The 13,342-nt window shown below is 42.7% G+C and overlaps 1 protein-coding gene across 1 annotated transcript; it reads left to right on the forward strand.

The window, feature by feature from the left end:
* Positions 1-6,006: 6,006 nt before the first annotated feature.
* Positions 6,007-8,500, forward strand: LOC147452852 (cytochrome P450 709B2-like). The gene is made up of 5 exons (XM_086518443.1): positions 6,007-6,512; positions 6,695-6,918; positions 7,134-7,372; positions 7,466-7,856; positions 7,966-8,500. The coding sequence occupies exons 1-5, from the start codon at positions 6,203-6,205 to the stop codon at positions 8,401-8,403; spliced, it is 1,602 nt and encodes a 533-aa protein (XP_086374569.1). The 5' UTR covers positions 6,007-6,202; the 3' UTR covers positions 8,404-8,500.
* The last annotated feature ends 4,842 nt before the right edge of the window (positions 8,501-13,342 follow it).

Consider the following 13,342-nt stretch of genomic DNA (forward strand, 5'->3'; position numbering starts at 1 on the left):
AGTAGTGTTAGTGTGTATACGCGCTTCACCAGGGGCACTTTTCTCCCACTGGGTTTTTCCCCCTAGACATCCGGTGTGAAAGGACACCTTATCTCTTAGGGTTTCATATAAGCTTTGTAGCTCAGAGTTTGTATACACTATTATTCCAATACAGAGAGATAGACTACAGAGATCTCGTACACAAGCTCTGTGTCTTCTCCTTCTCCATCTTCTTCCTACTCTGAGTTGCTGTCTTCCTTCTGTTTCCTGTTTCATCATCTTCAACAAACAATACAGGTCAACTTCAAAGAGAATGATGACATACATTCTATGCATATCTGCATCATGAACAATAAGGATATTTGGTTGCCTTAGTGTGATAATTTTTTTGTACTTGCATGATTTAGGACTCCATATATAGAAAACATTGCTTAGAACACATCGAAAAGTGCCACATGGCCAGTCTGATGTAACAAGTGTGTGCAAAAAGAGCTCATCTCTTTGATGACATTCAGAGTGCCTTTATAATTGTATGCTTTACTCTTGACACTAACTTACCCATGTGGTGTGGTGGATAGGGTAGCAAGATATGACAACACCTTTTCGGGTTCAAATTCTTTGCGATGCAATCATGATGGTTCATTTTTTTTGAAATATAAAACTATCTTCGTCAGGCTTTGTTTGAAAAAGAATCGTTTTGGTGATGTTTGAAGGGCTATATATGAAAGAACCTATATATGTCCGAAATTAATAAAGGAGCTCTATTTATATATGTAAAATAATGTGGTAGTAATTAGAAAACAAGAAGGACGGGTGAGTGCCTTGTGAAAAGTGGGAGACTAGTATCCAAATGGATCTATGTCTATGAATGGGTGGACCCGATTAATCGAGTACTTTTCACAAGACTACTAGTCACTTAAGAGCGAGTCTCATAACATATTTAGTGCTTATGAATGTCGATCGTTCCTCTTAAACATGGAGAAAAAGATGTTGTTTATAGAACCTAAGTATGTCAATGAGATTTTATCTTTATGATATAGGAAATAGCTCCTATTAGAATCCCTTGATTTTTGACCTGGCTTGTGGCGTATGACCCTTACAACCATGATCACAATCGATAGAGGACTTCCTCTCTTTTGTTGCTCGTGTACTCCTTGCTTTGTGGAACCGGAGTAAGGTGTCGTTAATGGAACTTGCGAATAAAGTAAGGCAATCTATCAAATCACACCAATCTTCCGGGTTGGGGACCTCACACAATACTTCAATTCTGCAAAGTTGTGCAGTAGAGGCCGGGAGTTGAAAAAGTTTGCTTCTCGGGTAAGGAGACAGAGGAGGTAGCTTGCTTCTGGTTGAGTCGATGGATGATGGGGTGCATTGTTAGAGATGCTCTTAAGCAAGAGAAGATAGAGTGCTACCACTTGCAAAGCTTATGATCTATAGGGGGTGATTTTTTAGCAGGGCAAGTGAAGGCTACAATTGATTATGAGCGTGCAAGCAGCCAGTGCACGCTTTGAGTGGGGGGGGGGGGGGGGGGGGGGGGGGGGGGGGGGGGGGGTCTGAGGCATAGCGCCGTAGCACGTTATCAAGTGTTGTAGGTGTTGTCGAGGCTTAAATAGGGCAGTGGCTTGATGATGGGAAGATAGCCGAGGTGCGATGATGACGACTCTGGTGAGCACAGGCCAGCCAAGCAGCAATGTGTTAGTGAACTTGAGAAGCAAGTCTTGTGTGGCCACCTCAAAAATTTTCCAAGACAAGTGTCAGCTCCTCACCAAAAGCCCTGAATTGCTAATTTTTCAAAAACAAGTATCAGTTCCTCAACAAAAACCACTAGTGTGTGTTTCTTCTCCCTTGGACCTATTTCCAAGTATGCGTAGTGGCACTATGTGTGTATCATAGATACTTAGATTAAGCCGAAGAGATAAGAAAATAATTATGCAAAATCTAAATGCTCATGCAAAGAAATTGAATCGATCAACTAGTCAAGAAAGAGAAGCTAATCTAAAATGGCCTAACACCTAAACAAGCTTTGATAACACTCAAAAGGCTATGGCTGATATACAAGTGAAGCATTCGTGATGAAAAAGGATGCTTAATATTACTAGATGGAAATTCATGTACAAAGAGCCTCATATATATGCATAGAGGGAGAGGTAGCTTCTTGACACACATGCCAACACATGGGCTTCTAGGTGTCATTACATGCATGAGGCTTAAGGCGTTGCTTACACATTGTTGTCAAGTTGTAAGAGGGTTTTCACACACAAGAGAGGATACATGGATGAAGATAGGGTCTACCTAACAGTGAAGGAGTGGGAGCAGCTCACTTGACCATATATATGCTGCAAAGGGTGTTTTTGATGGGAAACATGTAGAGGAGTATCTTTCAATCTACAGATTTGAGATGAGATTTAGAGGTGTACCTGATGATCATATGATCATTGCGTTTGAGCAGATGGTAAGTGCAGATCTGTATGAGTATTTGCAGGGCCTATCCAAAACATATTGGGATTGTTGACAGACTTTTGAAGAGGTTTTTTTTCAAGTAAGTCCACATTTTTTGGCTTCACAATTGGAGGAGTCTCTTCTCCATACAAAGGATTCTCTCGAAGAAATAGGTAATGGATTGGTTAAGAAGATATCAAGCTATGCAAGTGTTTAGGGATCTATTGGTGCCAAGCTAGAAGCCATGGTCAATGCATGTCTATTGGAAGTATGCTAAAGATGTAGACATAGTTGAAGCATTTTATGCTAAATTTGGACTTTCAAATTTTTTCTCAAAGGATAATGCACATTGGGAGATTAAGCAGGATGAAGGGCCGTCAAAAGTAGAAGTAGATGTGGATGAAAAAAAAATAGAATTAATTAAAGCTAATGGCTGTGACATTAGCAACCCAGGTGAAGCCGTTAATGAAGATGTTGATTGTTCCATGGTCTATCCACAAAGGGACACTATGCATGCGGACTATCTATAGGTATGTGAAGAGTCTTTCAATTTGAAAGCAGATTCATGTCATGATGTAACATGGATGTACCATCTGATGCATATGAATAGGAGCAATAATCTATGGGTATTATGGAAGAAGTGCTATTAAAATGCGATTTTATAGGCCAAAGTTATAGTACTCGGAATGCTACAACTCGCTGATTAGAGTCCGGATTGAGAAGTTATGGGCAGTTTAGTATTTTTGAGGGGTCGGTTTTGTTTCTCTTGGATCCACTTTGGGATGTGTGCCGAGGAAGTTGAATCAAGCTTAATAGAGGCTCGGTTGCTAGTGCCTGGCACGGGCTACAACACGTGCTTTATAGGGCTCAAATCGGGCATTAAATACTCAACTTATGGCCAATTCAGTTCTCTCTATAGTTTCATACAACTATGATCAGGGAGAATTGAAAATGATATTTTTAAGGTTGTGCTCGGCACTGCTTTGGTCAATATTTATGGCTGCTTGACAAAATTTTGGGTTGATATGTATGTCATTTGTGATGCTTTTATGAAAACACATAAAGTTCTTGAAGGGCTCCCATCGAGAATGTCATCCCTTGGAATTCATTAGGTGTCAAGTATGCCAAATGTGATGCTCTCATGAAAGCATAAAAAGTTTTTTGTGGGCATTCTCTTTAGGATGGCATCACTTGGAATGCATTGATGGAGGGTACGGTCAAGGGAATCTTGGAAAAAGATGCCAAGCTCGGTAGTGATTTGGTTGATCTTTGTATGCATGCACGGCTGTTGGCCACAATGTTGTGCATGCTAAATGTGGTGTACTTAAAGTTAGTGGCCGCCCAAAAAGGAGCTAAATGCCACCCAAGGCCATTGAATTGGCTGTCCAAATAAGCAAAGGCCTCCCAAAAACCTAAAAATGAAGGGTTAAATAATGTGAAAGGGGAAAAAGAATGGCGGGCAATAGGGTGGACATAGCAAGCTGGAGGGTTGAGGGCTCGCACTGATCACGACATGGCTCAGATGAGGCTGACAAAGGAACGCCTTGTTCAACGATAGCAGCACTAGATTTCGTACAAGTCGTGTCCAAGCTGCCACATCATGAAGAGACGCTTCCCACGCTAACCACTAACGCTAGCACTAGTGGTAGGAAGGGGGAGGGATTTTATAAAAAAATTAGCAACAAGTGGTAGTTATCGCATGCAAAAAAGGAGGAGGGGACTTATAAAAAAGGGGGGAGAGAGCTTATTTTGGGGGGGCTCTTGAATCCTGTTTTAACTTAAGCCATAGCTTGAGCACTGAGGCTCCCATAGCGCTCTCTCTCTCTCTCTCTCTCTCTCTCTCTCTCTCTCTCTCATGTTTAAGTAGCCATAAATATATTAAATGGCCCTATCCTCTCCTAGCTTCTTCTCACGGCCATAGACGATCTCCCTTGTCTTATGCCCTCATAATCAAAATCACTAAGCTCTATCATGTGCTTGTAAGGAGCTAAAGCTCCATAGTAGTTGGATATCCTAAGTTTTAGATCCGTCTCTCTCATACATCCTCAATCTCCCATTTCACCTTCACATTCGACATCAAGGGGAATAACAGGGAAAGAGGATCCTTAAAGAGGAAAGTAGGAAGAAGAGGACAATACAGAGGATTTAAGGCGGATTAAGGTTACCATTAAAGGGGCATAGGGGGAACGTAAAGGAGGATTTTAAGGGCAATAAGGAGCATATTAAAGTAAGAAAGAAGGCTTTATCCCCTCGCTCTTGTTCTCCCTCTACATTAAGGAGAGCAAGAAGGGGGACATAAAGAAGGACAATATTTTGGGCAATAAAAAGGGGATCAAGAAAACAAGTTCAAGTACAAGGGCCAAAGACAAAGAACAAGAGATTTAAAGTTGAATTCTATTATTGTTTCCTTGGATTTGTGATGGGGTTTTGACAAAGTGAATAGAGTAGGGGGACTTGGGCGAGAATTGGTGCAAAAAGGATGGGTTTTGACAAAGTGAATAGAGTAGGGGGACTTGGGCGAGAATTGGTGCAAAAAGGATGGGTTTTGACAAAGTGAATAGAGTAGGGGGACTCGAATAGAGTAGGGGGACTTGGGCGAGAATTGGTGCAAAAAGGATGGATTCTAAAGCTTGGAACGGCCAGCCTATGATCAGTACGTATGCTACCAACGATAGCTTGAGCATGCGACGAGCAAGAACCGAACTTATAATCGTGTTTGGGTGCGAGTGCTCGGGATTCTATCATTACTTGATGAATATCGAGGGTCGATTTTGACTATACTTTGTACATAAATTGGGAGATTGAATGAAATTAGGATTGGATTGAATCTCTGTTGCAAATTTCTTACTGTTTGAATCTTGTTGCCTCTATCTCTCTCAATTCTCTCATAGCCAGAAGCCCAACGCTTTTCTGATCGACCCTAGAGAACCGTCTTCTCTGACAACGCAGGAGAAAGGCCTTCCTTATTTCAGGCCTCTCATCTCCAATGAAACGCTTGTCATGTTCTCCTTAAATTACGGGACCCATTCCCTTCTTAGACTCCAGTCGTAACAAGTCGTAAGTGTGGGTGAAACACTATGCAACCTTTATCCACTCTTGCCCGGGGCTAGAAAAATACATTTTTCCTAACCAAACAAAAATTCTCCCCGTTTTCAAGTCAAAATTTGAAGCTTTTGCCGATAAGTACACTAAAACTTGTGAAAATTTGTCGGTTTTCTTAATGGCAAGTTCAAAATCTAACCGGGATTTTATAATTTCAGCCGGTTAAAATACACTAGACCCCGGTTTTTTTTTTTCTAACGCTCCTCTTGCCCTTGCTAGCACTTGGTGCAACTCAGCCCTAATAAAAAGATGCTCTGAAACTCTGAACTACCATTGCTATTAGTGTGACGTGTGACGTGTGAACAAGCTCGTCACCCTAATCGTAATGCTCATTGCTCATCTTGCACAAAAGCTTCTAGAACCATAGAAGTCAAGATCGAAGAGAGTCAGTGTGGCTCAGGCTCTCTCGGTCTGAAAATGATTCTCAACTCGTGTCGGCTTTGCGTGGGGGAAGGGGGAGCATGGATGATGGCTCTATATAACAGATTGTTATCCTGGGGGCAGAGAGAGAGAGAGAGAGAGAGAGAGAGCACTCTAGAGAGAGAGCGTGTGTACATCTGCTGGCGAAAGAGGTCGCCACACACACACACACACACACACACACACACACACACACACAGAGAGAGAGAGAGAGAGCTGGTTGTGCTGCTTGTCAGTAGTAGTGCTGGTGATTACGACAATGAGGGCATTCGTCCTTCCCCTACAGCTCTACACAGAGGTGGCAATTGCCCTGCTGGCGGTGCTGCTGGGTGGTCCTTTGGTCTATGCCCTCCACAGCCTCTTCCTGCAGGAGCTGCGTGCACGGCGTGCCCGGCGGATCTTCGAAGCACAGGGTGTGAAGTGCTTACCACGTCGCGCCTTCCTTAATGGCAATCTGCAAGACTTCGCCGTGATCTTTGCAAAGGCCCGCTCCCAACCCATGTCCGAAATTAGTCATGCTGTCGCCCCTCGCATCATGCCGCACGTGTACGAGTGGCGGAAAACTTATGGTAAGCTTTCTCAAAAGTTGTTCTTTTTTCTGGCGATGTCAGAGACAGGTCGACTTGGGTGTCATGTGCAATTTGTGCAACTCCTTAAATTTAATGTAAAGCAACATCATATATACTTTGCATTCATAGTTGTCTGTCACAAATGTTTGTTCCTAATTAGTGTCTGTCACAAATGTTTGCAGGTGAGCATTTTACTTACTGGTTTGGCCTTCAACCTCGATATGTTCTTAAAGAGCCAGAGCAGGCCAAGGAACTGCTGTCAACCAAATCTGGACATTTCAAAAAGCCTGGTGGTAGGCCTGATACCAAAGACTTGGTTGGAGATGGTCTTGTTTCATTAGATGGCGAGAGATGGGCTCAGCACCGGCGCATCTTGAACCCTGCCTTTTTCCTTGACAAATTGAAGGTAGCCCTTTCCACTGTGAAATTTATCACATTAACTTGAAAGCATATGCAACCTAGGGACTCTCTCACTCTCTCTACATGTATATACATGCATTCACATTCGAATAAATTTGTGTGCTGCTCTTGAATGATAGTCCAACACTTGATATGGATTTTTTCTCTCACACACAACACTCTTGAATACTAGTCTTAAAATAGATTCTTCTTCAAGTGTAGGCCATGGCTCCCACAATGGGTGGATTGACAGTTAAGATGATGAAGACATGGGGTTCCCGCGTGGAAAGAAAAGACGCCATTGATGTTGCCGAAGAGTTCAGAAATCTGACAGCGGACATCATTTCGCACACAGCATTTGGGAGCAGTTTTGCAGAAGGCAAGTTAGTGTTTGAAATGCAGCACAAGCAGCAAGAACTGATTTCTAAGATGAATGCAGTTGTTTATATCCCGGGCTCGCGGTGAGATGAGCATCTAATTACTCTGTGCATTACGAAGGTTCAATTTCTCAACTAGATTTTCACTTTGTGTGGATGCATGCATTGATGGTGCAGGTTTTTACCCACTTCACAAAATTGGTATCGCAACAGCCTAAAATATGGAATCCATGATGTGCTCGGCCAAATCATTCAAAAGCGTATGAAATCGGGAGACAGGCTGCGCACTGACGGTTACGGTAATGATTTGTTGGGCCTAATGTTGGCAGCCAACAAAGGGGAGCTGCATGGGAATCAAAAGAATTTGACCATGGGGCTAGATGAGCTCATTGATGAGTGCAAAACTTTCTTCTTTGCTGGGCATGAGACAACAGCTACGCTCCTGACGTTCATGTTTCTGCTGCTGGCAAACCATCCAGAGTGGCAAGAACGACTACGAGAGGAGGTTTTTGATGTTTGTGGAAGGACAGATCTGCCAACAGCGGACTCATTGAACCATTTGAAGCTTGTAAGTTGCAATCCACTTGATGATTTTTTTATGCATGATAGAGTCCAGTGAAGAGCGTGGTTTAAGCTCGTGTACGCAAAAGATCTAAGTCAAGTTGCTGATTTTGCAGGTTGGTATGGTCATCAATGAGTCGCTACGGTTATACCCTCCAGCTAGTCTAATTCTCAGGAAGGCAGAAAATGACATGAAGTTGGGGGAGACATTAATTCCAGCAGGCACAACGATTTTAGTGCCAATCATAGCATGGCACCATGATGAGCGGTATTGGGGTGCAGATGCGGACGAGTTTCGTCCTGAGCGTTTTGAAGAGGGCATTGCAAAAGCCTGCAAAGTGCCTGGGGCTTTTTTGCCATTCTCATTCGGGCCACGGAATTGTATAGGCCAGGTATTTGCCACTATTGAGGCCAAGATGGTGCTCTCAACTATTCTGCAACAATATCGTTTCCGCTTATCTCCTGACTATGTGCATGCCCCCACTATGGTTCTTACTACAAGACCGCAATTTGGAATGCCCATAATTTTTGAAGATCTTGAGCAACTTGCTTGAACACACGGACAGTCATGTCTGTAGCATGTACATGCCATTCATCTTTGCCACATTTGTGTATTAGTTAGCTAATATGATGAAAAGAATTTTATTTGTATACTCATGGTGAACTTCTGAGCTTCTTCCTTCTTGATCCAGCCCCTTTGGTTGGGTTTTCCACTCTGATTCAAAGAGGAATGCGAGAGAGGGGCAAGGAATGATGTTTTGAAGAGCTTTTGACCTCAAAAGAACATTATGATATATTAAACTTTCAGATCCAGTGAAGAATATTGTTTGAGCTTACAGCAGTACCGGGCCGGCTTGAGTTTGCAGCAGTACCGCCTCGAATATTGTTTGAGCTTGCAGTACCGCCCTGGCTTGAGTTTGTGTCTGCATTTGAGCTCTTGAAGAGAATTTGAGCGCGCAGCAGTACAGCCCTTGCTAGAGTTTGGTGTGGTGAGGAAAATAGCATGACATCACAAGAGATCAATCGTTGCAACGAAGTCCATTGTGCAATAATACAAGGAAGGGAAGGTGAAGGAGAAGAGAATTTTAACGTCGTAGGAAACTATCCCAAGAGACCTCAAAGATCTATCCGACGAGAATTGAACTCAAGACCCCTGGAATTCGCTTGGGGGCAACCTCTCTCTCTCACACACTCATATACACAGACGAATGGGAGAGAGTGAGTTGTGCATATGCTAGTGAGTGTGTGTGTGTGTGTGTGTGAGAGAGAGAGAGAGAGAGAGAGAGAGAGAGAGAGAGAGTTGATTTCGTTAACGTCTTCAAGTCTTCTCGATTGCTCTTCTCTTTGTTCGTCTGTCTCTTAAAGTTGGACATCTTGTGTTCATCAACTTCTTTCGACCGAACTTTGCAAACCGTCCAGAAATTAGAGTGGATTTGCACACATCCATGGCTAACATTAGCAACTTTGTCCTATAGCTGACTCCAAAGCCTGGGCCCTCTCATCGTCTTCCTCTCAAGAGGTGCGCACATGGAGCTCATCTTGAACCGCAGCGGCAAGAAAGAACGTCGTGGCAAGCATCTCCATCCTGTTGCGGCAAACCTGTCAAAGTAGGGCTTGGGACGTAGTTAGCCGTTGCGGCCCACTAATCTCGCAACTAGAGTGCTTCGTTAGCCGCATTTGTATTGAATTGAAGCGAGTCCGAGGATAAGAGAAAACAAGAGAAAATGTGTGTGTGTGTGTGTGTGAGAGAGAGAGAGAGAGAGAGAGAGAGAGAGAGAGAGAGCTTGTGCTTTGTTTTCCACAAATCCTATTACCTTGAGTTTACATAATCCTATTTTGATAGCTCCATGATTTTTTTTTCCCAATGTTGATATGTCTAAATATGTTCTTACTTTTTAGATTGTATTAATTTTTTGATTCAATCTCACTCTATTGTCTGCATTCTTGTCATTTGTGTGGGTATGGTTGTGTCATTTGAAGATTCAACAAGGTACTTTGTCGAAAGAGAAGCCTTCACCTCACTTGCTAATCTGAAATGTCTCTCATGGGCAGGAGGTCAGACAATATTCATCTTGATGGTGATACACCATTCACATAAATGCTTTTGAGAACCTTCTCATGTCTTGTATTCTTGCCACATCCTTTTCCGAGCCTACAATGGCGTAGATGCCAAACATTAATATATAAGCAGTTGCACAACCGCCTCCCAACCGCCTTTATCGAGCACTCAATCAAAGCAACATTCTCCTAATGTCACATTGTTATGTGTATTACAAGAGGCATCTGATAATATCCAAAAAAAATGTTATACTTTTCATTAGCTCCTCTGTCTACTTTAAAAGTCCTACTTTACTAAGGAAATCCACCATAGAATTATAGTGGCGCAAGATAGGTTCTACGTTATGGTCCTACCGTATGGACTTGAAATGTCATCATGCCTCCTCAACCTCGTCTACATGACTACATACATATAGATCAAAACACCATGAAGCATGATATCTTGCTCCTATAGCCCCTGGCTAGCAATCTTATCGTGAAGTAAGAAATCATACATGTAAAGGTCTTGCGTAAGGCCACAAGCCTTCGAGGTGGATCATAGGTGATTGCAATTAGAGAGAGGCATTTCCTTCACATCTGGTAAAATCAGCTCAGAGCTAGGCTTGTCACAATCATGCTGAGTATATATTGTAATCAGTCTCGTCTAAAAAGCATAACCCATTGCCTTTAACCCCTCATCACACCCCACTTGTCTATAGATGACTTGTGTTTTGAATATTGCTTGTTCTCTAGATTTTACTAACTAAAAATCGCAGAAACAATTTGTGTTTGAAGATCTCATATAAGGCCACAAGCTTTCAAGGTGGAAGCGTACGTGATTGAAATTAGAGACAAGCTTTTCCTTCACATCTAGTAAAAACAACCCAAAGCTTTCTTGCCACAAGCAGGTTGGATATATCTTGGAAGCAATCCGGTTAGAAAAGAAAAACCCATTTCTTTTAACTCCTCATCATGCTCTGCTTGTCTATGCTTGACTTGTGTTCCAAATTTTGCTTGTTGCCTAGATTTTGTTAGTCAAAAACTGAGAAAATGAATTGTGTTTGAAGATCTTATATAAGGCCACAAGCTTTCGAGGTGTTAAATTTTTTTAGAGAAAAGAGAGAGAGAGAGAGAGAGAGAGAGAGATTTTTCATCAAAGCATGTTAGATTTTTTTACCTGAAAGCGTGTTTGGGGTACCGATCGTCGTGATTCAGAGGTGCACCTCATAAAAATCAGATACTGATCATAGTGTTTCAGAGGGGTACCTCACAGAAAACCACAAGCAGGGTTAGAGTCTCGTCAAGCTCAATGTTTACGATCATATAAGATGTCAATGTTATTAATTGTTTGTTATTCCATTTTTATGTTTCAAAGAAAAGAAAACATGCAAGTCTCCTTGCACGGGGGAGTTTGCACAGTCCTCCCCAATTTTTATAATACGAGGGAACGTGCCATTCCCACGACAGCGTGCAATTTTCAATGCGTTCATTAACTGCGTTCTCAATGTCGAGAAGAAAAAAATGATATTGCTTACTCACCGCACGATTGAATGTCTATCATCGATGCACTTCCTTACATCAACAATGTTGGACATCTTTTGCACTTAACCTGCTATAAGAGATGACATCCCAGGGAGGATGTCCTTCAAGAAGTTTTTGTGTTATTGTGAGGACACCAGATTTGGTATACATATTGATCAAACCACCACCAAGCATGACATAGTACTCCCAACAACCCTTGACTAGCAATCACATCGTGAATTCTAATATCCATGTGAAAGTCTTCCATAAGGCCACAAGCCTTCAAGATGCAAGCATAGGTGAATGTATTTGGGGAAAGAGGTTTCGTAAAAACAATCAAGAGATTTCTTGCGACAGGCATATTAGCACCCAATACGTTGTAGGTGATGACATTCTAGAGAGAAACGCCAATCAAGAACTTTTCATCTTTTTATGCTTTCGTGACAGTACCACACATATCAATCAAGCATGGCCAAGCATGACATCCTTCACGAACGGCGCCGTACCAGGTATCTTCTCATTGATTTTGTCGTAACTTCTCATTGATTTTGTCACCCATGTCAATGGCTTGCATAAGGACATTGGCCTTCAAGATGCAAGCATAGATAATGCATTTCGAGAAAAGCCTTCCGTTTGCATCTGCTTCCTGAGCTACCCTAGCACAATGAAGTTGGGCATATCAAGCAATCAATGCGTTTGAGGTGATGACATTCCGCAAGGAAAGCCCAAGACTTTTTTTTCTTTTATGAGAGAACCACATTTGACATACAAGTAGACCAAAGCACAGCCAAGTACAATATTTTTTCACCACCAATCTGCTATCAACAATCTCAATGTGAGAAACCCTCTCTTTGCATTTGTTTAAAGCAACCTAGGGCCATAAGAGCACTCCAAGAGACTTTGTATGGCGAGCATCCCTCACTTCGCCTCTCGTAGAAGAAGTCAACCAAAGCGTCACCAAGCATGTCATTTTGCATATGGAAACATGCCTTCGCTTTGCATCCAATGTGCATCTTTGCCACAATTGTGTAGGGCATATCGCACAAGAGCACCACATTTGGCATACATATCAACGAAGGCGTTGCCAGGCACAACAGTTTTCTACAGCAACCCATGGCCAACGACATAAGAGCGAAATTTTAAGCCCATATCGGCATCTTGCGTACACACACATGGCTTCAAGATGCATGCATATGTGATTGCTTCTGGAGAGAGGCCATCGCTTCAGATTTCCAAAAGACGATATCCCGCACAGGAGCACCACATCTGGCATACATATCGACCAAGGCATTGCCAAGCATGGCAGTTTTTTGCAACGGCCTCTTACTAACAATATCAAAGTGAACTTTTAAGCCCAAACCACCATCTTGTGTGCTTTCAAGATGCACGCTTATGTGGTTGCATCTGGAGGGAGGCCTTCTCTTTGCACCTATTGAAAAAAGTCCAGAGCTTGCCGGCTCGGCCGTTGTTGGGCATATCCCTCAATCAATGCATTCCAAGAGACTACATTCCGGACAGGAAGCTTCTCAAGTAGTTTTCGTGCTTTCTCAAGCTGTATCTGAAGTGCCCCATAGTTGCCGTATATTCCCCCAATCAATGCACTGCACGAGATGGCATTCGGGAGTAGAATCTCTGCAAGCACGTTTTGTGCTTTCTGAGGTGTACTACATTCAGTATACGTATCAACCAACGCATTGCCAAGCACTACAACTTTTTGAAAAAGCCTTAGCTGAAGTGTCCCACATTTTGCGTACGTATCAACGAAGGCGGTGCCAAGCATGCCATCTCTTTTACAAAGCAGCTTGGATCGAGCCACATGCCTGCAAGATGCATACGTAGATGATAGCATCTGGAGAAAGGCCCTCGCTTCGCACCTGTTCAAAACAATGCATAACTTCCTGGCCCGGCTGTTGTTGGCAATATCCTGCGATTAGT

The sequence above is a fragment of the Adiantum capillus-veneris genome, chromosome 8 (genome assembly GCF_014529385.1).
Source record: "Adiantum capillus-veneris isolate H3 chromosome 8, ASM1452938v2, whole genome shotgun sequence".
Taxonomy (NCBI): domain Eukaryota; kingdom Viridiplantae; phylum Streptophyta; class Polypodiopsida; order Polypodiales; family Pteridaceae; genus Adiantum; species Adiantum capillus-veneris.

Excerpts from the sequence above, each read along its gene's own strand:
- LOC147452852 (XM_086518443.1), top strand. The coding sequence starts at position 6,203 with ATGAGGGCATTCGTCCTTCCCCTACAGCTCTACACAGAGGTGGCAATT. Across the intron at positions 6,919-7,133 it reads TTTTCCTTGACAAATTGAAG|GCCATGGCTCCCACAATGGG; the intron begins GTAGCCCTTTCC and ends CTTCAAGTGTAG. Across the intron at positions 7,857-7,965 it reads CATTGAACCATTTGAAGCTT|GTTGGTATGGTCATCAATGA; the intron begins GTAAGTTGCAAT and ends CTGATTTTGCAG.